Source organism: Beta vulgaris, chromosome 7 (genome assembly GCF_026745355.1).
Source record: "Beta vulgaris subsp. vulgaris cultivar EL10 chromosome 7, EL10.2, whole genome shotgun sequence".
Taxonomy (NCBI): Eukaryota; Viridiplantae; Streptophyta; class Magnoliopsida; order Caryophyllales; family Amaranthaceae; genus Beta; species Beta vulgaris.
Genome location: NC_079208.1, coordinates 13,100,102 through 13,128,047, shown reverse-complemented (window position 1 = coordinate 13,128,047; position 27,946 = coordinate 13,100,102). Strand labels below are relative to the sequence as shown.

Here is a 27,946-nt window from a genome sequence, read left to right as displayed (position 1 = left end):
AAAAAAATAAAAAGAAAGAAAGTGTGGACTCATATTTTTAATTCTCTCTCGACTCTACGCCCTCACTCTACCATTTCCTCTACTACAAGCCGCCAGCCGGCGACCGCCGACCACATCCTTCCGAATCACCAATTTCCGGCGAAGAAGTAAGCGCCGAACCCTAGCTCCGCCCTCACGGCAGGCACCTCTTCTCCCGTAGTCACCGCACTTCTCTCACTGCTGCCGAAGTTGCTGAGATTTTCCTCATGAATAAGTAAGCTTACCTTTTTGTCCGAAAACCCTAAATCCAAGTCGATTAGAATCAAATTTGGGATCTTGATTTGTATCTCTGCTATTGTTGTGTTCTAAAATTTGGATTTGGTTCTGTTATCTTTCTCTTATTTAGGTTGTCTTTGAATATGGGTATTTTTCTTCCTTTGAAAGGGGGTATGGGTTTTCTTGTTTTGCGTTAAATTGTAATGTTTATCTGTAATTAGTGGATTGTATTATTTGTAATTTTGTTTATTGATGCTATTTTGGTTTGGCTATTAGTTGTTTTGAGATAGTGGTATGATGCGTGGGTTTGTTTTGTATGCACAATTGCATTATCCTTGATTTGAGGAATCAATAAGTGGTGGTTCGCGGAGTTTGGTGGGCGGGGATGTTTGATTGAGTGTTCTCCCCATGTGGTGTTTAGTAGAGGCAACGGCTCGAATCGAGTTATTGATGCATTTTCATTTCCATTGTTCAAGGATGAGTTTCAGTTTTACTTATTCTTTTCTTATATTTGTTTATGAGTAATGTGGTGAGTTTTGGCTCAAAATCTGATGAACCGTGGACTTCTAGAAGAGTAAAATCATATGAATACTTGGGACACACTCTTTGTCGTTTTGTCATTTCAGTTCGGTGTTGTCTTGTTTAGAAACAATATTTGTATGTGTTCTGATATCAGATTGTTTGTGCCCAAAGTGTAGAATAGGAGTACACTGATACACCTATGTGTCGCTTTCATAGTTTCAAACCCAAATGCTGGACACTCCCCAAAAATAGAGAAACAAGCATTAAACTTCTTCTATGAATTCAGTCTGTGGGTTGTTGGGATCAAATCTTAATGGCAATTTTGTTAGATTTACTTTCATATTGATTCTTTTGAATCAGAGAGATGAGTTCTTTCTCAATCACTCGGAAGAAGACTCCTTTTCAGAAGCATAGAGAAGAAAAAGAAGCAAAAAAGAAGGTCATACATCTTGCCTTGCTTTTGTGCTGATTGATCACAATGAAAGATGTATCTTATGTTGGTTGCTGTTATTTTTATAGAGGGCAGAAGATGAAACAGCTCGTTTATATGAGGAGTTTCTCGAGTCATTCCAAGGAGAGGATCTTCCAGGCTCTAAGGCCTTTGTACGAGGCGGTTTGATCAATCCTAATGAGAAAGTAAAAGCTGATTCTGAAGGTTAGCATCATGAGTTTAAGAAATCTATTCCAAACATTCAGTATAATTTTGAGCATCAACTGGTGCAAACTCTTCTTGTTTCATTTGTCTTATGGAGATGCTTTACACTATACTTTGGGTACATTAATAAAAGTATGGGCCTTTTATCATTCACAAATGGCAGGTGGAAATTCCAAAGATGGTGTATCTGGTTCAAAGAAGGGAAGTAGGTAAATGAACGCATTTAGATTATACATGTCATAATGCTCCATTGATAGGACAATGTGAGTTGAGAAATTGTGATGATGTACAATGGTGACGTCTCTTTTATAGACTTAGGTTTTAGAATGATTAGAGAACAACTTTCTATCAAGTTATTATGTATTCCATTGCCTTGTTGTATTGCTTTAGACATCTTTCTTGTAGTTTTGCGGCTTATGAATTACTTCCTCCGTTTTTTTACTTCCTAACATCTCTCACTTTTGGCAATTCTCTATTACTTGCAACACTCCCATTTTTAGCAATATGTTCTCTCTTTACACGGGGTTCTTGTATATCTCTCCCCTATTCTTGGTCCGTGTGCAAGAAGAAACGTTGCAAGTAAAAAAACGGAGGAAGTATCTCATGTTCAATGTTCTAGCCAATATGTGTTACTTCTATTTGTTCCATGTGTTCCTTTCTTTTTGTTCACTTGAGACATGCTATCTTTGCTAAGGCCTTGTTCTTTTACCTTAGTAATATAAGTATCACGAAGAATTAGTTTAGACGGCCAGTTATTTGTGGTATGTTGAGATTGGATCAATAAGTTTAGAGAGTGTTGTTTGTTTAGCTTAGGGCTATCAGACAATGAATAAATATAGATAGGTTGAAAATGGCAGTGATGCAAATAAGTTTAGAAAAATCATATAATGCCCACTAAAATTTTCTGATGAATGAATGAAGCTTAAGAAAATTGATGACATAGGTGTAACAATCAGTAGAGAGTAATATGCTTCAATTGTAGACATAGAGTGATGATGCACACTCGAATAAGTGTTCGCTAGTTTCCATGCTAAAGTGAGTTCTAGAATGTATTTGGCTTTTGTGTTCATCCATTTTTTTACTCCACTCTTAGTGGATAGGGTGGAGGACAAAACTGAAGCCACACCATTTTCTTTTTTGTTGTCCCTTAAGTTGGTAAAATCTTCTATTTGCTGATCCGTAATGTGGTTAAAATTTGGCTATCATAAGCAGTAATGCTATCAATCACTTATAATTTGAAATTCCATAATAGGAAGAATAATAAATGCACTCGCCAATCTTTTGTTTAGTGGATTGTAGAAAAGTACAGAAGAGGGGACATAGTGGATTGTAGGAGGTAGTCACTGTTGCTAACACTAATACTATTTATTTTGCATTTCTTGTATATGGATAAGTATAGTAATAAATTGTAGACGATGAAAATCTCATATTCTCTTTGTTTTTGTTTGATCACCAACGTGTTACCAAACTTAATGGGACAGGGAAATTCATGTATAAGAATCTTATCTGTTTGCACGCTGTCCCCTGTATTCGTGAATTTTTGTTAGGAGAGGCTGTGGTGTCTTGAATTTCAGTTTTGCTTGTTCTGGCACCCAGAATTATGTATCATAGACACAGAACTTGGGTCTGAGTAGCATAGATTAGCTACATATGTTTTGGTATATTTTTGAACCTAAAGATGATAATTAGTTGGGAACATGGATGATTTTTCTTCCAGCATTTGTCTCCATTTGGAACTCCTTTTTTGTTTCTCAAATCCCTCTTTCCTTCTAGCTCCCTTCCTGTTCCTACCAAGTACCAACCCATTCTACATCATATTTTTTATTTTTTGGGGGTGGGGGTTGAGGGGGAGGTGATGGTGTATATTCACCATAGCTTAAACCAATAGAAGCTAGCTGGAGATGTGTATTATTTTGATTATATAGGTGATTGAAGTAAAGCCAAAAATGATTATGGATTTGTAAATTTATTGTGGCTTTCTTAGGTGATATATTGGCTTTCTGTTTTAGTTAAAATATGATATTTAACACTCTTAGCATGTGTTTTCTCACTTGTTGACTATGCAAAAGTGTCTATTTGCATCTGGGTGTCGAACTTGTCCGTTCATAGAAAAATTCTTAAATATTTGGTTTGAGATTAAGTATCCAAGTGTCATGTTCGACACGATTGGACACACGATACCTCATATAAATGAAAGTGTCGAAGTAACATAGTGTTTGCACATTCGAAGAGGTTTGTAGTACTATTTAAGGAATAGTATAGTGACCATATGCCATATATTTTGTTGGAAAGAGATTTGTTTTCTCAACAGTATATATTAACTGCCAGAAAGCCCCTCAGCAGATGTGGGCGCAGCGACCTATTCTAGGCGCAGCTGCATCTGGGCTTCTGGAAACTAAGATTCTTGTGCTTTTTTTAACTGAAGATAATACTTCCTTCTTTCTCCCTAATCGCACACTTCCCTATATGGAAATATCACAATAAGTGATACCAAGCTTGAAAGAGCAAAAAGTTTTCATTCTTGTTACAAATATGCCATTATGAAAGCAAGAGGGGACCACTACTCTTTTTGGTTCACTCCTTTAGTTACCTTACTTTGTTGTGGTCCCAACTTTCTCTCTTTAGGCTCCTTGGTTTTCTCCCACTTTTTCTATGTTTTACTTATTCAGAAATGGAGGAATTATAATGTAAGTTGTGTTGGTGAAGCATCATTGAATTGTGACTAAATTCTTAGGCACTTTCTGCTTGTCAGAATAATATGCCAATAAGTGCCTTTTTGTCTTTGTTGAGAAGTACATTCCACTTGTAAGGTTTATAGTACTCCATTGTGTACTCTCCATGTTTTCTCAGTTAATAGGTTAGTTTTGCTTTATGGATCTTCCTATTTGCTATTATCTTCTAGAAAGTGTTGCCTTTCAACACTGTTGGTGCTTTTCCAAGTGAAATTGGTGTTCGCAATTGGCAGATATGTTCCATCATTCTTACCGCCACCAATGGCAGCTAAAGGCAGAGAATATGAGAGAGAGGTAAGAGTGCTTTGTGTAAGCTTTCTCTTGCTGGTTTCCAACTTGGTTAGAGTTCTAATTCTCGATTTTTTACTGATTTCTACAGGAATCTAGAGAGAAGTTAAAGGAAAAAGAGAAAGGAAGAATGAGAAATATTGACAACTTTATGGAGGAGTTAAAGCATGAGCAAGAGTTGAGAGAGAAGAGACATCAAGAACGTGACAAATGGCGTGATGGGCGTCAAGATGAACTCTCTGCTGTAAGTTGCTCTAATATTAATATAGACTACCAGAACTATTGGTCCTTTCATCTCTTAATCAATCTATTCACACATGTAGCAGGATGATTAAGAGAGATAGACATACTCAATTCTCCTTTTTTTCCTTAAAAGTGTTAACTAGGTCTTGGAGTGGTTTTTTTACTTATACTCTGGAGATATTAACTTTTCTTAGTGCATCATCTATGTTTATCAACTATGTTCTGCACACTCAGCGAGGAAAGGATGTGTATATCTGATTTGTTGACTTTTAAAGAAGTATCTCTGGGTAAACTCACTTTGACTAAGATAGAGAACTGGAGGAGAGGGAGGGAAGAGAAAGACAGATGGCACTTGTTATATTGTTCTTGACTCATTGTCGTTATGTTGTCTTCATCTATTCCCTATGTGAAGGGAGCATGATATGTTGAATGTTTTGTTGCTGTAGAGCTTTTGCTCTTTTGGCATCTGGACTGCATGCCTTAAGCATATTTAATTTCAAGCTTTTTTTGCTTCAATTTTCATAGGTGATTTGTGATGGACTACGAAGGTCTAATAACTAGGCCCAGCTTGGTTGGGCAATGAGGTTGTTGGGCTGTAGGGGAAATTTAAACTAATCGATTTTAAGATATGCTTGTCTTATCACGAAAAATGGATTTGGTCTATATCAATTGTATCTAGCACCTTTCTGACCTTGAATTATTTCTTTACATTTGTCAGCCACTTACTCGATTTGATGAGCTGCCCGATGAATTTGATGCTAGTGGGAGGGGATCTTTTGACGATGGTGATCCACAAACAACAAATCTCTATGTTGGAAATTTATCGCCGAAGGTTTGTCTGTGAAAGTGCTTTTGAACCTAGTCTTTGAAAATATTTCATTTCCTTTCCATCAATAACATAGTTTATCTGAACAAATTTGAAAATTGTAATATTGTTTTATTTTCTGCAAATATCATTGAATAAGATATTGACACAACGATGCCATTGCTCTATATATATTAGGTTGATGAGAATTTTCTTTTGCGGACTTTTGGGAGGTTTGGACCTATTGCTAGCGTAAAAATCATGTGGCCAAGGACAGAAGAGGAACGAAGGCGGCAAAGGAATTGTGGGTTTGTTGCCTTTATGAATAGGGGTGATGCACAGGCTGCTAAGGATGAAATGCAAGGTTTGATACATTGGCATTCTCACTCTTATGCAGTATGAGTGTTAGTAACCTCTTGTTTATTGCCTTTCCACTTTTCTTTCCTTCCCTTCCCTTCCCCCCTTTTCCGTAGAAAATTCACAATTATGTACTGTGTAGTTTGACTTTGAACCCTGGACATCTGACTCTTGTGCAGTCAATTTTTGATCTGTCCTCCTTTTGTAGTCTGGGCTCTACAATGTTCTTTGCCTCCTCTTTTTTTTTTTGGGGGGGGGGGATAGAGCCAAAGTGTGCAATTTTGAGCATGGCATTGCGTAATTGCAAGGGCTAAGAGAGATTAGATGGTAAATGTCGAGCATTTGGAGTTTGGATGCAAATTTATTTCAGTGGCTGATATTTGATAATGACAGTGGTAACTGATGTTTGACTGCTAAGCACTTCTAAACCTGTTGCGGGAATAAAGCTTGTATTTCGCCAGTGTTACCTTATTCATGGTATGAGTATAGCTATGGGAATGCAGTTCACGACTTAGTCTTGTTAATGAGTTCAAATTATACCACTTGCATGTACAATTTCTCCTTTTTGGGTGATGATTGCAGATTTGGTAACTCTGTCTATAGTCTTTAACTCCTCTTTGTCTCATCCCATGGGCCTTTCTTTTCTTCACTTGGTAATGACTCCAGTTTTGTCATCCTATTATCCTATAAGCTGTTAAATTCGTCGTTAAGAATCCATTATGGCTAAATCTGGTATTTTTGAACGAGTTTAATGCTACGTCCATTTGTAATTTGAGGTTATGTTTTCTCATCATATGAGAATGAAACCTGAATTCCTTCCATTGATCTAGATGAGACCGAAGTTTGAATGATTATGTTTATAGTAGCATTGATCATGAAATATTGTTGTTTTTTTCCGAGGGAAGATGGTGCGGGGTTTGCGTTGTGTTTATTAGGCCTAGAGGCTTTGGATTATAAAGGGAGATGAGAGGGAGGAAGAACGGAAGAATAGATGACATGCCTCCAAAAGGGTTTATGTGGAGGACTGTATACTTTCTAGCTAATGGAATCACCCATTCTTGAATTTCGTCATTCCTGAAATGTCTTAAAAACTGTATTGTATGAGAAATATGCTGCTGGGTGGCTAAACACTTTGAATGAAAGAAAGGTAGCAGAAACCAGAAGAGAAACAATATTGATATAAGGTAACGATAATGCTCGTTTCCACTCCTCTTGTGCTGGAAAAACCAAATTTTCTTGTCCTCCTCTCTGCCCTTCCTGCGCGAAAGTAAAAAAATAACATTAGTAACCTCACTAGCCGTATGGACTTTTTTTTTTTTTTTCGAGGGGAGCCATCTATGGACTTCATTGTCTCCAGGTTAGTGAAAACCAATTAATTGTTTCCAATGTAGTTTTGTGGTGGAAGACTGTAGATATATTATGAACTGAGGAGAAGAACAGTAGAATTTGGGTGTGCTGTTTTCTAGGCGACTTTAATCCTTTGGAAAATGAAGGAGATCAGAGAGCGACTGCAAAAGATAGGTAAATTTATGCTGAGAATAAGGGGGTGGAGATGACAAAAGAAAATTGAGATTGGTGGGGGAGGGGGAAGTTAGTCAAAAAGCAAGGTAAATTTGAGTTGTCTCTATGTCAGGCTTGTTGGCTATAATCTTTACTTTCGGTTTCCCAGTTTACTAGGCCTTTCCCTTTTCGAAACTTGTGATTGATAGGATAGTAAAACATCGGTTTTTCTGTTGAGACTGAATTCTATCTTCATGGATTTCCCGAGAGATTTGTTTACGAAGCTTTGTTATAGTATCTCATATAATAGTAGTGTTGGTTCCTGTCTACAGCATTTTTGGAAAGTATATTTTCCACTTTTAAGCTTTCTTTTCCCATGCAACATAACTTAAAAGGTATCATATGCAGATTTGAGGAGCATGGTTAATGGGAGAGTATGGGCGATTTGGTTGGGAAATTTAAGGACAAAGTCTGTTCACATGGGTGGTCTGTGATCGTTTGATGTTACTGTTCCAGGGCTAACTAGTTGGTCCCTCTTATGCAATGCCTTATTCTGAAACGCCCCCCCTCCCTGGGTAATCTGTGTCAGGTCTTCACTTATAATATCTGATTAGATCATACTTACGATGTGAAGCAAGCCCTTTTCGAAGAGGAGTGATCTTTTTGTTAGTAACCAAATTGACAAGTTTTGGCTATAACCTTTGCTCTTATGTTAGTTTACACATGAGCCTTGATAGTTTTTACGAGGTCAATGGTTGAAATTGAGGGTAAGAAGTGATATTCTGACCCCTAATGCTTTTTTTAGCACTGTTTCTATTAAGAAACACCTTCTGAAGTTAAGATTGAAAACCTTAATTCAGAATCAAGTGCCGCTAGTTAGCTCACGTTTTGTGCTTTGACAGTGGTAACATCTTGAAGGAAATTGATTCAGTGCTTGCGCATGACATGGTAGGAAATGAAATACAAGTACATTAGATGTCACTTCTTGGTTGAAACATGTACAATGTGTGATGTTATCATTCTTGACAATTTATGAATATATGTTTTGGGTGTGTAGAAGAAATGAGAGTTACCCATGAATGAATTTGTTTTTGTGCCATATACATGTATCACATCAGTTTCCCATGTGATTTTCAACTTATTTTTACTGGAATTCTGTGGATGTGATTTAAATATTTTTTTAACAATGCAAGTGCAAGCTAAAAAGTTGGATTTATGGAAATTATATGCTTTCAGGGGTGGTTGTCTACGAATATGAATTAAAGATTGGATGGGGTAAATCAGTTGCTCTTCCATCACAAGCGCTACCTGCACCTCCACCTGGTCATATGGCAATCAGAAGTACAGAGGTTAACTTGCTTATTCGTGAAGCGGATTTTGGATCTTATCATTCTACTTTAACTATTCCCCCTTCACTTGAGCTGTTAGAATTGTCTTTCTCAGTGGTTTCACCTAATTTGATGTACAGGGTAGCACTGTTATCTTGTCTGGTTCAGGCACCCCTGTGGCACCTGTCCCAAATCAAAACTCTGAGCTGGTATGTTATCTTCTGTGATTCTATCTTCTCATTTGATCTAGTGTTTTTCACTCTCAAAAGAACATCTGAACAGTTTCTGTCTATGATGATCCCACTAGAGCACGTTCTACTGATAATAGGCCTTGGACTTGTCCATCATTATTTTCTTTCTCAAAAAAGAAACTTTGTTGGGCTTTCCTCTTACATTTAGTGAATTGAACTTATGCAGATGACTCTATTCATTTTTTGGATTTGGTTTTGACTTTAGGTTTCCTTGATAAAGATTGTAGATCAACTTTCTTATGAGAGCCTTAGTTGTTTCATATTTTTCCTTTTCTTTTATGCCCCTCCTTGTATGGCTAGAGCCTAGAAGTTTTGCTAAAAATGATTACAATTGTGATGGACAAGAAGGCTTTTGGCAGTGAAGAAATAAAATCAACTAAATAGTTCTAAGATGCACGCTGCCCTGTAGTATACTATGTAATGAGATGGCTGATGCTTGTGAGTTAAATAAGAAGGTTTGTTTTAGTGTTTTACTGTGTATAAAGATGAAGAGTAATACTTGAATGACAAAAATGAAACATATGGATCTAATTCTAAGGTCTAAAGGAGATTAGAATAAGAAAGCCAGTGAAACTAAAAGGAACCCAGACCAATTTGACCAGGCAAGTCATGCAATGTTAGTTAAGCAAGGTGGGTTTATCATTGTATACTGACATATACTGCATAATTCTGAAAAGAAGGCTCTGTTTGCTACTTAACAATGAACATTTAGGGTGAAGAAATACTCACAAACAATCCTTAAAAGATTGTGCAACGTCTGTGTTCTATTTGGCTGATATCAGGCGGAGGGGAGTTTCTTGGGCATCCAATAGGTTTGCTAGTTTGCATCTACACTAACCATGCAATACATATCCAATTCTGGTTTGTCTTGATTATTTTTATCATCTAAGTTAAGGAAGCTTTCAAGAAACATTTCAAGTAAGATTTGGCCTGGTTTTAGGGAGTATGCTCAAACTCGAGGATGACTACTACTTGGATAAACACTGGAATTTTCGGTTCTTCTGTTGCATCAAAAGAAGAATATAAATCTGGAATGTTCTAAATGTAGTCTGACTTTAGATAACTGATGCTTAACTCGCTCCTACCTCCCACAAACTATGTTTCAGTTCGTTCGTTCCCAAACGCGGTTTGCATGTGCCAAACCGCTGGAGTACCTGAGACGATTCGGCCAAATTTGCGTACCAATATCCGATTCGACAGTTTCTAACTCTAGATTTTAAATTGGAGTTGGGATGCACCATAATGTCAATTAAGACTATAGGGCTTCTCCTTTGCTTGTGAGGGTGACTTGAATGCTACAATTTTTGGGCGTCAGCAGCATAGAAAAAAAACGCGGTCGCGGTAACGGTCGCGTTTTCGCGGGAACTCCCCGTAACGGCCAAATAGAACGTTTCGCGGCCGTCACGGCGTGAATTTTTTGGAAAAATTCACATAAGTAACAATTTAATTTTGTTTTATGTTTTTTTCCTTAAAATGTGTAATATTATTATAAATGCACTCTTTGGGATATTTACAAATATATTTTAAATTTATTTATTTATATAGTTTGAAGTTCAAAGGTTTAGTACTAACAAAAAGTAAAAAGAAAAAAAAACAATGGTTTACACTTTACTGTTTGAAAGAGAAAGGAGAAGAGAAGAGGTGTACTACTCTTAATTGTAATGTGGTACAGCTGCACTGCTACTCTTTAAATATAAAAAAGTACAGCTGTACTGCCACTTTTTAAATAAAGCATTGCTTCAGTTTTTGGTTCACGTGGTACCATGTAAAAAGTCAGCAACTCTTAGATGAGAGAAAAGCCCACGTCACATCTCCGATTGCCATCGCCGGAGAAGACAACCGGCAGGAGATTTAACGTCATTTGGCTCGCTCCATCCCACAAGTAAAAGCCCCATCAATTGATTTCTTTTTGTGATGGATCTTGTCGTCAATTTCTAGATCTAGGGTTTCTCCTTCTCCCTCTTTCGCTTCTTCTTCTTCCTTTAATTTTTTTCAGAAATAACGGACATTCTTATATAAAACCCGTTACAGAACGGCGTTCCACCGTTACGGAGCGGTATCGCGGGGAGTTTGGTGTGAATTCCGACTCCCGGCGTTATAACAGCGTTTCTCGGAACGGTGGGTCTGAAATCCGTTACAGAACGACCGTTCTGTAACGGAACGGACGAGTTTTTGATCCCTGGTCAGCAGTCAGCACTCAGCACTCCTCCGGCTACCTTCTCCGGTGACGGTTGCTTGATATTTTGATTTAGGGTTGCCGAGTTTTTGTTCTATTTTTTTCTCCAGTAAATGGCCCGTGCTTAAAAGAGAAAAAGAAAAGAAGAAAAATAAAAAGAAAAGGATAGGAAAAAGACCTATTGTCACGTGGCAGTGGCAGAGTTAAGTAAGGGAGATTCACGTGCATTTACTGTTTCCCTTCTTGTCTCCCCTATTTTTAGGGAACTTGTAACTTGTACAGCTATAGTCACTATCATCTACTTTGTATTTTTTAATTCTCTCGTAGGACCTAGAGACTAGAGAAAAACGACTACTAGGCATAGGAACTAGTATTCTAATCTAAAAATGAAGTATTTTATTTCTCTTAAAACAGTATTATATTTCTCTGAATTTCTTTTAGTCCTTGTCCCTGTGTCCAAATTTAAAATTCGGATCCTTTTAAAACAAGTCCAGTGCACCACATAATGTCCCAAAGTAAATCATGATTTCAAAATCTTACCAAAAAATACCCCTACGATTCGAAGTTCGGCCAACTAACGAATTGCGTTCCCGTAGCTGTTTCGCGATCCGAAGTGATCCATGAAGTATTTGATCACTGCTTTAGATTATTATATCACTCCCATTAAGTGGAATCCGTCCAAAAAGATATCTGGAATTCTGGATCTAAAGTTGTCTTAGAACATGCAGTTAGGCAAGACAGAAATCTGTAGAATAGCAAAATGGGATAGGAAGTGACTCGTAATGATGATTCAGGGGATGGAATCCATTGAGTGCTCTTTAACAAAACACCCGTTTATCATACATGCACTTCTCGTCACCTTCCTTTTATGCTTTTCTTTTTTGTGTGGTAATGACTCACCTACAATTACCATCTTAGCATCGATGGTGTTCACCTTCTTTTACAGCCTTCTCCTCAGTTCTACAAAGTCCCTTGATCAACCTTGAGTGGCTTGTGCGTTGGACGGTTTTGATCTGATAATATCTTATCAAGCCATTTTTAACCAATTTCTTTAACTCACCTTGAATACCTTAACCATCTTGCTACCTTGTACTTGCTTTTCTCAACAACCAGTCAGTTTTATGGGGTTTGTGCATGATCAAGGTTATATCTTCATGGTACAATAAAAATCCCATTTGTGTAATGGTCATTCCCTGCTGACATTGGTGGTTAATCAATGTGTATTTTTGACTTTCTATCGGTACTGCTGTCTGTCTTTGTTCCCGTTCGTGATTTTGTAGTTAAGGTCTGCGGGTTAATATGCAGCGAAGGGACTGATGAACTGCCAAATCATCAAAATGGCGGTATAAGGGAAGGAGATAATTATGGCTGTAGAATAGGCAAAGAACAGGGAATAGCCTGTTGCTGGAGAAGTCTACTTTTCATCTGTTGAAAGCGAAAGAGGGAGAAGTGGGGGGGGGGGGGAGAGTACTGAGTAGGGCAGTCTTGATAGCTTCTCATCCGCATTCTAAATTACAAGCTGAGAGTCTATGTGGTGAAGCTCCTAGCTGGCTTCTGTGGACAAGGGCTGGCTATGGGTGGAGCTTCGGTGAGTTTTATGGCTGCCTAGATTTGTGGGTCATTGACCATTAGGAGAAGTGAGAGTTATGATTGTGAAGCTTTCAATTGTGTAAATTTCGAGTATCAGATTATTAAAATATAATTATACCTTCGTTTTCTGAATGTTCCTGGCAAAGAGATGTTTGTGTGAAATGAAGTGTGTCAGAAACTTAGAATTGATATGGGCTGAGCTCACATGTTTTGAATGATGAGAAGTTTCCAAAATTTGTCTGGTGTTTTTAGAATCTTTCTAGTTTACCTATCACTATAAGGCATTTCCATACATTACTAAGTTTGTGAATTTTCAGTATGTGGCAGCAAATGTTTATAGGTGGCACAATTATCTAAAAATGGTAGACCAATTCATTTCATCATATTCTTATCGATCAAATAGATTTTTACTAATTAAACTAAGTAAACTGATTTTTATTTGTTAAGACTTCTGAGAAAGGCTGTCGTTCACGTGTTAGAAAGAAAATCCTAACAAAAGATTCTAACAATGTAGTAAGGTAGGTTGGGTCGAATTCACGTAGCGATGGTCATTTTAATTTAGCTTTTAAGGTGTGGAAAACCCAAACAAGTCAAGAATTTGGGGTGGAAGATCAGAAGTAATAAAGTAGAGGATAATCAAGATAAGATGTAGGGCAACGATTCACAATGTTTGTACTTCTAAAATCTTTCTAGATGCCATCATAACATTTCAATTAGTCCAATATTTGAAGTATGAGTTAGTCTCTTGTACGCACTTACTTTCTTGGACTTCCTAATGATGCTATTGCACTTGTATTCACTTCGCTAATTGTAGTTAAGCCTCTAAGGAGAGTATTATCCAGCGATCAATGATTCGTTGTTAGCAAGATTAATCAAACAATTATAAGTATAAACCTAATCTATTCGAAACATAGCTAAGTAAACCATCAACAATATCAATTAAGATTCATAGCATAAACATAGATTCCCAATCCGTAGAAATAAAACTACTAAATAAAAATGAAAACTGGATCTAAAAAGGAAAACGTAAAAATTAATAAATAAATAAAGGACAAAGAAATAATAATACCACAATCAATTAAACTGATGGAGTTCATAAAGAACTAGGGCTAAAAACTAAAAAAAGCATGAAAACCTAGTCTACAGAAGAAAGATGAAAAATTTAAAACTAACACTATAACTAATTATAATTTTAGAGATGTTTATTTTATAAGTGATTCCTAATATATATGAACGAGTATCCTAATAGAACTAGGAAATTAAGTCACAACATAAGGAAAGTCGAGCAATTGACTAATTGGACAAATTTAGTGAATCGTACATACGTCTAGCGGTTTCTACTTTCTAGCAAAATAATGCGAATTTTTGAAAGCCATATTTCTCAACCTAAACTTCTAGGTTGTGCCAGCTATTGTTGGAAAGCTCTTCAACTATAGTTTTCAAATCCATTGGAATTATTTGTCATGAGCTCATCAAAAGTTATAATCAAAAGAGTAGACATAACTCGTTTTCCACTTCTTCTGTAATGAGTTTAGTTTTCATTTTAGCTCTAAGGCATACTATTAAGTATATGGGAAAATCCTTATGCAATGTAGCTTCCTTTCAAATGATCCTATTACTCAAGCTTAGCTAATCATACTCCAAATTTGCGCTCGTTACTTGAAATCCATCAAAAAATATGAAAACATACCAAGTAGGAGTAGATTAGCATAATCTTGAGTAAGTGATGCAATAAGAATCTAGTTCTAATCTAAATGCTCAAAAATATAACCTAAATGCTGGTAAAACTATATATAAATATGACATAGCTTTTTAATCCTTTAGTGTTTTTCTCTTTTTGTTATATAACCTTCAATCCTTCATGAAGTTGATCTTCGCTGAAAAGAAACTGATTGTCACCGATATTTGCTCCTTTTGTCCCATAATAATTTATACCCCGTTTTCTTGGACCACCCCAATATTATCTACTTGTTAAAAGTTGGCAAGGCTCATTATATATTAATATCACTCTTTGCCCACTACTACTACGAAGTTTGGGTCCCACACTCTTGCACATTCAAATTAAATACATACTAGCTCCTACCATATCTACCTTCCTAATAGAAAATTACTCCAGTGTCCTTTTGTATTCCATAATATCATCCTTTGTATTTCTTCCGTTCTGTTTTAAATGAAACATTGGGTGAAATGACACTATTGATTGATCAATTTTGACTCCAAATTATCGTCATTATATAAAGAAAAACATAGTCAAGTGGGATCTTTTTAGATTCGTCTCGATGCATACTATCAAATTATAACTTTTTTATATTTTTTACGTGTGCACAACTAAAGATATTAATGATTAAAGAAGCGCGTTGGATTGCGTGAAAAAGCAAAAATTTCATTTAAAACAGAGTGGAGGAAGTATTAGAGTCCCAACCGCCAACTCTGAGCAACTTTGTTTAGGGTGGACTGAATGGTTGAGACACTTTAACTTATTTATTAATAGTGAGATTCATGGGTATTACACGACATATTTTTTAGTTGTAATGAATAGGGCCTTAATAATCGTTGAATACTTTTGAACACCAAGTTGTATATAATTGACTTAGAGAAATCAATATGTGACACCAATTATGTAACTTGTGATGCACCAATTTGAAACATGATGCACCAGATTATGTATAATGGAACAAGGTTCTTACCAAGGTTATCATGATGGGTCCTGATCAGTTATACAAGGAATGCGGACAGAGCCACTTTTTCCGATCTAGGTCATTCGTTTTTTATCGCGGAACAAAGGCGATCCATATCGTTGTCATCCACATCTTGATTCGCAGGCCACCATTGTCGAGCGCGGTGGGAAGAGAAAGGAGAACGAACCGTGGAAGAAGAGATTGAAATCTCAAACAACATACTTTTAACTTGCGAAATCGCCGTGTTAGAACGCTTTTATCCTCGTTACATTCGTTCTTTTCAAACATTGACCAATTTTTATTATTATTTAATGTAGTTGATGAAACATGATATTCTAATAGATTTGATTATATTATGTTGTAGTAATGCTTCATTAACTAAAACAACGCAAATAAGGCTAAACATTTTAATGTGATTTTTTTAATTTACGCCGCGTCGGCTGCGGAACGTTCTATTTTACCGTTACAAGTTGTTTCCGCCACAACGCGACTGTTCCCGTGACCGTGACCGCGTTTTTTCCCCCTGAGCGTACCCCATTCACCCCAGGGTAGCGTTCCGCATATCCATTTTCTTACCCCGTTCCAAATCGAATCCCGTCCCTTGTAATGGTCCTGATGGATTAAGATTAGGGTTGGATTGGTAGAATGAGCTCGTAAGATTTTACTAAATAGTAAAATGCAATATAAATGTTGCAATACGATGAAAGAAGTAACTAACATACTAAAGAGAACCTTTTTGCTCATATAGGGTCGGTACTTGAGTACCTTCAAGTTTGTGCTTGGTCAAATACCAGACTAAATGTCACATTCAAACTTTTTTCTTGTGCAATTGCTCTTTGAAATTTGGGTTGATATGTCAAGCTGATTACATTATAAGTTGCCCTGGGATATCAGTATTACTCTTACATTGGTATTTTGGTCTTTAATTAATCATTTTCCAGCTTCAAGACCAAGGTTTTGAGATAGGGTAATATTTTACAGTAGATTTAATATGGACAAAAGTTTTGCAAAATTCATGAATTCGTTGTACTTGTTGAACTCCTGTAATTCTTAATAATTTAATTATATATGGATTTGTAAATTTGCGTTTATTAGTTTGACAATGATAACTTAGAACTTGTTTGTGATGATGCAATCACTATGGAACACGACGCTTGAAAAAGTAGGGACCATGGTACCTATTATGTTTGGAACATAATGCATTTTTATCTTTGATTACTAGTACTTTGGAGAAACTGAAGCCTAAAATAATTGGAGTGTTTGTTTCTATATCTTATTCATATAGGACTAAGGGTTTTGGTCTTTTTGTTCTATGCCATTGTGGGATCATATCTTAAAATGATTTGGTGAAACTGTTACTGTTGATCATGATTCTTATTCAACTTATACTAGTCTTTTAGCTATGGAGTTCATAGCATAATGTAAGCTCCCTATCACAAGGGACTTAGTAATGGTAAAGCTTCTATATGATAGCTGACATTTTGTTGCTTCCATCTTTAGGTCCTTACTCCTAATGTCCCAGATATAACAGTTGTGCCTCCCGAAGATAGACATCTCCACCATGTCATTGATACCATGGCTTTATATGTTTTAGATGGAGGATGTGCTTTTGAACAAGCAATAATGGAGCGTGGACGGGGAAATCCTCTTTTTAGTTTCTTGTTTGAGCTTGGCTCAAAGGAACATATGTACTACGTTTGGAGGCTTTATTCCTTTGCTCAGGTGTGTTTTTTTTTATGTACTTACCTGAAGTGGTTCAGATGTAGGCATTCTTGTCACGAGTGTTTTGTTTCTCATTTATTTCATGTGAAGCTTTTTTTTGCCTTTCTTTTATTTTGCATAATATCAACATCTTCTCATGTAGGCATGTTTATGTGATTAGTATGATCTTTGAGACAGATATTTAAGACAAAAAGGACTTCTGTAATAATGTATATGCTTGTAGTATTGGTAATTTTGGATTTATTTTGTCTTAAACCTTTTTCTTTGCCGGCTTATGCAATTTTTAGAAAAGTTTCCGGTAATGTTCTCTGTTGTGGAAGAGTCAAGACTCATCTCTTAGCTTATAGTGCTTTCGTTCAAATCGGGATATCCAGGCATGCTGTCTAAAGTAAGAGAATGGCGTCATAAATTCATAACACAGCTACCATTACTGGAGCACCTCTCATATTCTGCCAAGTGTAAAGTAAGGAGGAGGTGGAAGCAGCCTAACTGCCATGTGCCATTAATTGCCTAGGGGATCCCCTGTGCACATTTTTGTGTAAACAATATAATAGGCTAGCTTTATGCTTTAAACAGTTAAGAAGCGGAGAACATTGTTGCTTTAATTCATGACACCATAAAGCTTACCCAATAATGACACTAATTTAAATTTTAATATGAGGTGGGTTTAAAAAAAATTAGAGTTTAATTCTTGAAACAAGAAAAAAAATCAAAATAAGAATGCTAGGTTTGAATCATAAAGAACAACTAAAGAATGGAAAATTTGAAAGTGAAGGAAATTATTTTATTTCTTGTATTCTTTTTGGAGAGAAGGTTTCCTATTGGTTTGAATTGTTAGCATAGTCTCCTGAATCGTTAGTCAGCACATGAAAGTTTCTTAAGCAGGCATGATAGCTGCAGGGTTCTGTTGCTATATTTTCTGTGAAGTCGCTCTTGATGGGGACATGGTCTTGCTTGTTCGACAATTCAGGCATAAACTTTAGTTCCCATTCCGCACTATGAACAACATGAGGAGAGGTAGGACGCAAATATATATAAGTAATAGGAGAAAGAAATGACAAGAGAGAGAGAGAGAGAGAAAGGCTGGGCACCATGAAGAACCAAGAAAACCAAGGGGCAAGGGCATATCGTTAATAAAATAGAAAAATATGAAAGTAATCCTCCTACTGCATCCAGTCTGAAAATGTGTCATGGGACCCTAGTTCCAAGTTCAATTACTTAGTCCATTCCAAATCCAAGGGACTTAATGTCGCAATTTGGTGGAGTGAGAAAATAGAGTGGGCCAAGTGGGGTATAGCAAATAGGAGTTAGATCATGAAAACCTCAATTTAATGGGATATGATTAGGATTAAGAAAAAAATACTTCCTAAAGGATGGACATTTGCATGTAACCACTATTTATCTACCAACTTTATCCATATTCTCTCACAAATTTATAAGAAAAATTATAGTCAGGTGGGATTTTATTTGATTTGTCCTAATCTGTACTTTCATGATATCGAAATTTTATGATTTTTACATATACAAAATTAAAGATATTAAGGAACAAAGTAGTGTATTGGATGACGTGTACTATGCAAATGCTGCATCCTTGAAAGAACGGAGGAAGAACAATAAACATAAATAGGGCATGAGTTAGATGAAAGAGAGAAAATTGATAAAAAAATTGATGACCATAATAGTTGGTCCAACCATTTTGTATGCTCTTAGGTTTTCAATAAGTTGAAAACTCATTTGAGTAATTTTTTTTGTAAGTTTCTTAAAGCAAAGGACGGATAATACACTATTTGCATCCTTCAGTAAATTGTCTGTTGTTAAAATGAGGCCTGATAGAATTTTCTGGCTTTGACAGCTTGGTTGTTAAATTAGCTAAAGAATTGTAATGTGGATGTCCAAGGTGGTGCTCTTTTATTATTAGTTATGTTGTTGGCGTCATTGATTTTCATTGCTTGTTTATCTTCTAAAGGTGTAGCTGTGAGTGGCTATGAAGATTAATTATATATTTAAAATTCAAATGATATATATATAATAGGATCACGTGAAAACCACACCTTATGTTGAAAACTAAAAACTGCAACATAAAATGAGTAAGAAGTTTCTTAAAATGAGCAAAAAACATAAAATGAGCAAACGTTTCTATGAGCAAAAACATAAAATGAGCAAAAAAACATATAATGAGCAAAATTTTTGTAAAATGAGCAAAAGTTTGCTAAAATGGGTAAAAGTTTCTTAAAATGAGCCGAAACATAAAATGAGCAAAATACATAAAATGAACAAAAATTTGCAAATTCAGCAAAAAAGCCGGTTTTTAGTAGATCCCACCCCTCTCTCTCTCTCTCTATATATATATAGGAATAGGATCACGTGAAAACCACTCCTTATGCTGAAAATTGCAATATAATATGAGCAAAAAGTTTCTTAAAATGAGCAAAAGTTTGTATAATGAGCAAACGTTTCTAAAAATGAGCGAAAACATAAAATGAGCAAAAAAACACAAAATTAACATAAGCTTGTAAAATTAGCGAAAATTTGCTAAAATGAGCAAAAATCTGCATAATGGCTAAAAAGGCCGGTTTTCAGCTTAAGCTTAGTTTTCACTAGATCCTACCTATATATATATATACACACACACACACACACACACACACACACACACACACACACACACACACACATATGTACTACATATGTACATATGTACTACATATGTACATATGTAGGCAACTTGGGGCCTTTGATGTAAAATTGTACACCAGTTTGTTGCCATTTGCTAAATTTATTATGTCATGTCAAACAAGTCAGAATCACATATGGTTTCATATGACGGTTTATGTTAGACGACCCCAAATCATATTGGGATTAAGACTTTGTTGCTGTTGATGCAATGTTAGACAATTCATAAGTTTCTTAAAGTGTATCCAGAGTATATTGAATGGAGTTCCATAAACTTTCTTTTCTGTAATTTGTTACATATTGAGGAAATTAACTCTGACGTCAGCTCTGGTATAATTTTTTCTGATATTTGTTCTTCTTGTTTCAGGGTGACACTCTCCAGAGATGGAGAACAGAGCCTTTCATTATGATAACGGGTAGTGGAAGGTAATTAAACCCTTTTTAATAATAATTGTCTTACTAGTCCTTCTGATATTCTCCTAGGATGTTGGTGATGCAAGCTCTTTTTTTCTTTTTCATGTTTTTTATGTATGTGTGCAATGTGTTTGGTTTCAGGTGGGTTCCACCTTCTCTTCCTACAGCTAAAAGCCCAGACCTGGAGAAGGAATCAGGCGCAACATATGCCGCAGGAAGAAGCAGGGTATTTCTTATTTTGTTCTTTAAATGTTCTTGGTACTCCTAATGGATCCATCATCACCTATATTTTGCGCTTATGTATGTATATATATATATATATATATATATATATATATATATATATATAGTTCTCTTCTACGCAACAAACTACAAGACTCAAGGATATGTAACTTTGGTGACCTTATTTTAGGGGAAATGTATCCATCCTCACCCCTAAAATTTTGGTCCTCTTTTGATTTAGGGAAATTTTATTTTCTTGTGCAGCGTGTTGAGCCTGAAAGGACACTTACAGACTCACAGAGGGATGAATTTGAGGATATGCTGCGTGCTTTAACATTAGAGAGAAGCCAGATTAAAAACGCTATGGGATTTTCCTTGGATAATGCTGATGCTGCAGGCGAGGTATGCTATATGTGCTAATTTATGTGGAGTTTGAACGTCATAGTCTCCTGTAGTACTGTTACTTTCTCTACTGAATTCTACAACCATTACTGCTTTTGGTTTGTCTCAATTATTGATATAGGCTGTCTAACTTTAATGTCTCATACTCTCATGCCTTTATAGTTCTGACTTCTGAGAACACTTTACCATTTTGTTGAGTTTGATACAATGAAAGTGATACTTCTAGAGGAGTACATTTGCTATATAATAAATGGGCCCACTCCTATATGTGTGTGGTTATCAGTTTTAACTTGTATAGTTTTTTGGCTTGCATGGCAGATAGTTGAAGTCTTAACAGAATCTTTGACTCTGAAGGAAACACCAATACCCACAAAAGTTGCAAGATTGATGCTTGTGTCTGACATCCTTCATAATAGCAGCGCTCCTGTGAAGAATGCATCTGCTTATCGTACAAAATTTGAGGCGACATTGCCTGACATAATGGAGAGCTTCAATGACTTGTACCGCAGCGTAAGTGGTAGAATCACTGCTGAAGCTCTCAAGGTTAGTTGATTTGGCAATTGTCTTGTTTACTTAATCTCTTGTATCTTTTTATTACATTTTCATGTTCACTAAGTCCAAATTTGGATCGAACAATTGTAGGAAAGGGTGTTGAAAGTGCTTCAAGTTTGGTCAGACTGGTTTTTATTTTCAGATGCGTATGTAAATGGATTGCGAGCTACTTTTCTCCGACCTAGCACTTCTGGGGTCATCTCTTTTCATTCCATATGTGGTGATGCACCAGAACTGGAAGAAAAGGCTGGTCGCCCTGAAAATGCAAGTGATGGGGATAAGGCTAACCAGGATGTGGCATTGGCTATGAGCAAGGGGGCTGCTATGAAAGAGCTGTTAAGTCTTCCCCTTTCTGAGCTGGAGAGGCGTTGTAGACACAATGGACTTTCACTTGTTGGAAGTAAAGATATGATGGTTGCAAGGTTGCTTTATCTTGGAGAAGCGGAGAAGCAACGGGGATCTGAACTGGAAGAGGACTTGAAATATGTACAAAAACCAAGCTCAGGTAGATATGCAAATGTACAGAGAGATGTGAATGTTGAGATGGAGGCTGCAGGATCATCAACATGGAGCTATCATGGCGATCGTGAAATGATATCCGAAGCACGAGAATCTGACACTCTGCCACAAGCACTTTCCATTCCGCAGCCTGAGCTGAAAGCATTTTCAAAGAAAGAGAAAGGGGAGACTGTTCTGCCGGCCTCAAAGTGGGCTAGAGAAGATGATGATGACGAGCCTAAGCACAGTTCTAGAGGTCTGGGGTTGGGTTACTCATCTTCCGGGAGTGAGAATGCTGCAGATGATCTTTTTAATGCTGAAGATAATGAGTATGTAGCTCAGACTAGTACTACCACTCAACCTGAAATCAGTATAAACGAAGAACAGAGGTTTGTTCTATCGCCGTGCTTATGCTCTTATTCGATATGATTTTGTATTCTTTATTATTTTTGAAACTTATGCCAATCATTCTCTATTTCCATGGGTAGACGCAGGGAAGTTTTCAACAGCTGTTTTGATGCTTTTTACTAATGATTTTGACTGGATTGTGATTTTAAGTCACTTTTGGTAGTGAAATCATTACCACCTCACATGGATTTTCCTGTTTAAACGAGTGATCACAGTTTCTGAAGGACCTCGAGTAAGAAACTTGTGCTGTGGGTTTGACTGGGATTATGTTATGGTGTAAAAGCTGGTCATATGCTTAAAAGTTCTCATTGTCTCCGCAAAAACCACGTTAAATAGTTAGATGAGCCACTTCTCGTTTTGATTCATCATTTTTTTAATTTTTATTGATGCTAAATTCTTTTCCCCCAATACGTTTATGGTGCTTGACAACATCATCTCATACATGTTTGGTGTTTGGCTATACACCTTCAGGCAAAAATTGAGACGTCTGGAAGTTGCACTGATAGAATACCGGGAATCTCTCGAGGAGGTAAGTGTGAAAAGTGTGGAGGAAATTGAGAAGAAGGTTGCATTGTATAGAAAACGTTTGGAATCAGAGTACGGGTTGTTAGATTCAAATGAAGATCTTCACAGGAGTAGTAAGTATTTTTTCCATCTTCCTGTTTTCTTCCTTTCAGCTATAGATTCACTTAAGATTTTATGCTATTTTAACCCCACGGCTCTAATCCTTCAATGTCTATCGCCTGATTCTCTGTTGGGCTTCTTTTCTTTGTTTGATGCTTATTCAATTTGAAGATAAGAGCTAAACATGTGTACACCTAGATGTGTGAAGTAATTTAGTAATAGAACAGAAGTTAACGGGAGTCATTGTCATGGCTTATGAGTTATGAAACATAGTTGATTGGGGTGCATAGTACATTGATTAGTGCCTCGAATATGTTTAAGGCAAATGAACCCTTATATTTTTGGCTTTAGCTAAGGGTGGCACAAAATAGAGTAGTTCGTGAATAGTTTGGAATTGGTTAAGTCGAAGCTCAATTGGAGCTTGGTTTGTTTGTTCACAAGCCGAGTATGATCTTAAAAATATATTTTGAATACTTAATAAGTCAAACTTAAACTCAATCGTGTTTGGCTTGTTTACTTATTAATTGTAAGAAATATAATAGATATAATACTACCACAAGGCCTAAATTTCTAATGTAGTTTAAAAGAGAAGGTAATTATATACACAAGTTGCCCAAGTTGAATACTAGTATGGAGCCGAGTAGTAACCTCATTAGAATTATTGTGCTTATTGCTAGAACATGTTTTAGTGAGCCAAGCTCAAGTTTGGCTCGTACTCAAATTATTCTTATCAAGCCAAGCTTGAACAAGGATCCTAAGTTCGAGGCGAGCTTGGGCTCGAACTCAAACTCGGTGAAATTAAGTCAAATTGAACCGATCCATGTTAGAGTTTTTTTTTTTGCTCGACTCTTGGCCACCCCAACTTTTAGGCTTTTAGCTAAGGAGGTTTTGTTGACTAGTCTATGCGTCTTCAGAATTCATTGTGGGAATGTCACATGGTCTTTGAAATGTACTCCCTTCGTCCTAGAATAGTCTGAACACTTTCCTTTTATGTTCGTCCCAAATTAGTTTAAAAGTTCCATTTTCGGCCTAGTCCTACTTTTATTATATTCGTTATCTTAACCCCCCAGGCCCTTTGGCTCACACTTCATCTTTGTCAATTAAAAAACTACTCAACTTTCTCTCTCCTTCTGATAAAGAAAAAACTACCAACTTCTAGCACATCTACTCTTTAATAAAATACTCCCTCTGTCCCTAAATGGAGTTCCTATCTTTCCATTTATGTTTATCCATAAATAGATTTCTCATTTTTCTTATTTGGTATGAGTCCACCAGTTAATTTTTTTTGCAGTTTTCATTTTTTATTATATTACTCACTTCCCTGTAAACAAGATGATTTTGCAAAGTGACCCACATTCTCTCTCCTCATAAACAATTCATGAATAGCGTACCAACTTCATCTTTTACTTCTGATTTAATATAACTAAGGTCCCACTTATGATTTATCCTTAATACTTGTTCCCAAAAGAAATGGGAAATCGATTTAGTGATGGAGGGAATATTTGATAACCACACTACAACTTACCACCTTGAACTACATGTCCCATCAAGTGTTCAAATCTTTTTGGAACGAACACTTGATGGGACGACATGAATAGGTTCTAACATAGAGATGCTTTCTCTAAAAATGGAATGTGTCTTGCAGTAGAGACTCCCTTTATATTGGAATTTTTAGAATCTTTTACGAATGCTATAATTGATCCAATCGGTCTAATCTGATTGTATTCTTTCTTGAGCTACCTAAATAATCTCCCTTTGTTCATGAAAATACTTTCTTTTGCCATTGATTCTATTTTCATTGAAAATTGAACATTTGTTGGGTTGAGCTGCTGGTTCTGGGTGAATGATCCATGGTGACTCAGTCACAGGACATCCTTCAATAGCCAATTTCTTTGAATTCTTAAATGGTGTTACTGTTTTCTTGATTTGCTGTAATTGTAAGGACGGGTGAAGGATTAGTGAGGATCATAGTTTAGAAATCCAGGATAAAAGCACAGCTGGTTGGAGTAGAGCTAATCTTTCACCATCCAGATGTATTTTATCCGGACAAACAAATCTTATAGGAAGAGTTTTTTGACACCAAGTCATCGTATTGAATTTAAAGGTATTTACCCACTAGACATGCGACTAGCAATAATAAACTTTCACCCTGTTTGCTGTACTTTTCTCTTTCCAAATACATGATTTTTTCGGCTTTTCGAGCAGCATGGCCTGAAAAGTGAAATCCTTGGTTTTGAAGAGGCAAAGCAAACAACCTTCTTGAAACATTGATGCTAATTGTCTTATTCGAAAAGGAAGGGTTCTAGCTCAATGTCCCCAAATATATTGTAGGGAAAGAAAAAGAAACCCTACTTTCTCCATTTCAAGTATATGTTGTATATTCTCTTATACTGCTGGATAATGAAGATTTACTTTTATTGCTTGCATTCACTTGCTCTTTTCATAATTCCTATGCAATCACTGTGTCATAATGGAAAACTTCTGCTTTATTGTTCAACCATTTTGTAAACCGTTTAAACTGAAGGAGTCCTGTAAAGTTGGACTAGTTATAGGTAATTGAGTGTGTTAGCAAAGTTACCAGGCTGAAAGACTAAGTCTGACTAGGCTAGGTTCTCAATGTGCTGATTCCCTCCTTGTTTGACTTGCTATAGACCAAGTGATAGATATCCTCCAAGGAACTGTAAATTTCCTGTTCCTTAAAGATGCGGCGAACATGGTTGATGAAAAATACAAGGAACTTCAAGCCTTTAACTGGGTCAAATAGCAATAATACCCACTCTTATGTACCCCCTTGGTTTTAGCTGTTGCTTTCCACTCTCACTCCTCTCTACGGATATGATATATAATAATGATCAGTCCGCAAACCATTTCTGGGAACGCACTTTGTAAATGACTCTTCTCAAATGGTCCGAAATTTTTTTGAATCATATGACAGTACTTACCCTGCTATACCATCCATACATATCCTTGTTCTTCTTTTTGTAGACATTGGACGTGAAGAATATTCCACTGTATATCCTCTGTCGTAGTGCAGAATATTCCTGTATGTATCTCTATGAGGGAGTTTACCACTGGTATGAGGTCAACAACTCAACATGGGTGCAATGGCTGGTAGCAGATCCAGTAAATCTGATACAGGTTTTGGAGGGACATATGTGATATAATTGTTTTCCATTTGAAAAGCTTAACTGCAAATAGCAGGGACAAAAAAAACTTCTAGGCTGTAGTTGCGGTGGCTTTAATGGGTGTATCCTTTCTGTATTTCTGAAAGTAGCTATAGATCTTGCAATATAACGTTATAAGATTTCCCTTATTGTTGGATTGTATCAATGCTAACCCCTAAAAGGTGAATCAGATCATGCATCCCAAAAGGCAAAGTAAATATGACCAGTTCATATATTCTGGCATTGACCAGTGAACCAGATCATGCGTCCCAAAATGCAAAGTAAATATGACCAGTGCATATATCATGGCAACCCACAAATCCTAGATGTGCTGATGATGCAACCGAATTTCCTTGTCCTTCTCTCTGCACTTCCAAGGGTTCAATTAATTGAGCTACCACTTGCCAAAGGTGTCAATGCAATAGGGTCTTTCTCCTTACCAACCTTCTATACCAAAAAGAGAAATTATTTGTGGAGTTTCTGATGATCATAAATTTTCCACCTATCATTTAGGCTTCATATGATGAAGTTTCTACTCTTCCATCTATTATCGCCTATCGTTAGTTGTTTATGTGATTAGTGGACATGGTAGACTTAAATTTATTCTTACCAACTTTTATCATTTTTTGTCTACATTATAAGTTTTCCTCTTTTAAAGAATTTGGCTATCTTCCCAATTAGGGCGGTGATTGTGAGATATCTGGCTATACGATTCCTTGCCTGTGTTTAGTTGGATTAGCAATAGTAACCCTGTAATACCTGATTATCAATATAATAGGTATGCTATATATGACCTGTGTTAGAAGTGTCCTTGAATAAGAAATGTTACTTTTTGGTGTATTGAGGACGGTGAGGTGTTTCATGTTGTATTTTGTGTAGTTGATGTCATGATGCAACTGATCATATAGCACCTGTTATATTTCTGCAGCTTGTTATGTGCTTAAGGCATCGATGTCCTAATTGTGTCTGTGAATATCTCTTCCTCAAGAGTAATCATCTAGTATGTGAGTCTTAGAGATGTTACTTTCCTAAGGCCTTTTATGCTTTTAAGTTCTGAGTTGTTGTTCGTTCCTTCATTGACATGGGGAGTCAAGCTGTATGGAGTAAGGATATGCAAAGATTTAAAATTATTGCTCTACTAGTTACATGTTTAGGTTCATGCTGATTGTTGAACTAACAAATGCTGCAGAAAAATCTTCAGAGAGAAGAGACAAAAAAGATGATGGGCGGGAATCTTCCAGAAAACGGCATCGTAGCAGGAGTCGAAGTGGGAGCCCGCCACGCAGAGGATCAAATAGAGCGAAGGAAGATGTTGATAGGGATTACCGTGCTAAGGAAAGGGCTAAATCTCAAGATTCAGACAGCGAAAGGGTCAGGGACAGAAACAAGGACCGTGAGACAAGTGGAGGTCTTGAGAGAGATAGAGGCCAAGAGAGAGACAAGGATAGAAGACGAAGAATAAAGTGATAGTTGTAGTTAGCCATTTCGTCTGGTATGAACTATAGCTTGAGTTACTTAACAAGGATATCTTAGACTGTAAGCTCGCGAGTTGCAGATGGATATTGCTTTGAACTTGAATGAAAGAAAAATTGCTCCAAATATTCGTGTAGAAATTGTAGAACTGTGCGGGAACTCCCTCTATTTTGCTGGATACGTAGGAAAATTTAGTTCCCGCCTTATTTGTTGTTGGGCCTTCATTAAGTCGCTGAATTGTTATTATGGTCGTAGGTACGACCCCCTTTGTGCTATTAAAAATGGTTCACCAGTCCATTTTTGGGATGCATAAATGTGCATCCACCTTCAAAGTGTTATGAAGTAGTTGCAATACTGTGGGGTGCTAAATATATTCTCTTCCCAACTTGCTATCAATCCATCCTTTCAATTTTG

General features: G+C 36.6%; 1 protein-coding gene across 2 annotated transcripts; it reads left to right on the top strand.

The window, feature by feature from the left end:
- On the top strand, nucleotides 1-27,901 carry LOC104908899 (protein RRC1). Of its 2 annotated transcripts, XM_010698071.3 has the most exons (18): nucleotides 1-253; nucleotides 1,138-1,216; nucleotides 1,297-1,432; nucleotides 1,596-1,641; nucleotides 4,398-4,458; nucleotides 4,544-4,696; nucleotides 5,414-5,527; nucleotides 5,699-5,864; nucleotides 8,594-8,706; nucleotides 8,826-8,894; nucleotides 16,881-17,102; nucleotides 20,143-20,201; nucleotides 20,331-20,415; nucleotides 20,676-20,813; nucleotides 21,132-21,356; nucleotides 21,456-22,252; nucleotides 22,743-22,909; nucleotides 27,249-27,901. In XM_010698071.3, exons 1-18 carry the CDS (start codon nucleotides 246-248, stop codon nucleotides 27,524-27,526), a joined length of 2,916 nt encoding a protein of 971 aa, XP_010696373.1. In that variant the 5' UTR covers nucleotides 1-245; the 3' UTR covers nucleotides 27,527-27,901. The 2 variants fall into 2 exon arrangements, with proteins under 2 accessions (XP_010696373.1, XP_010696374.1); XM_010698072.3 differs by lacking the exons at nucleotides 1-253; nucleotides 1,138-1,216; nucleotides 1,596-1,641 and having other exon boundaries at nucleotides 1,295-1,432.
- The last annotated feature ends 45 nt before the right edge of the window (nucleotides 27,902-27,946 follow it).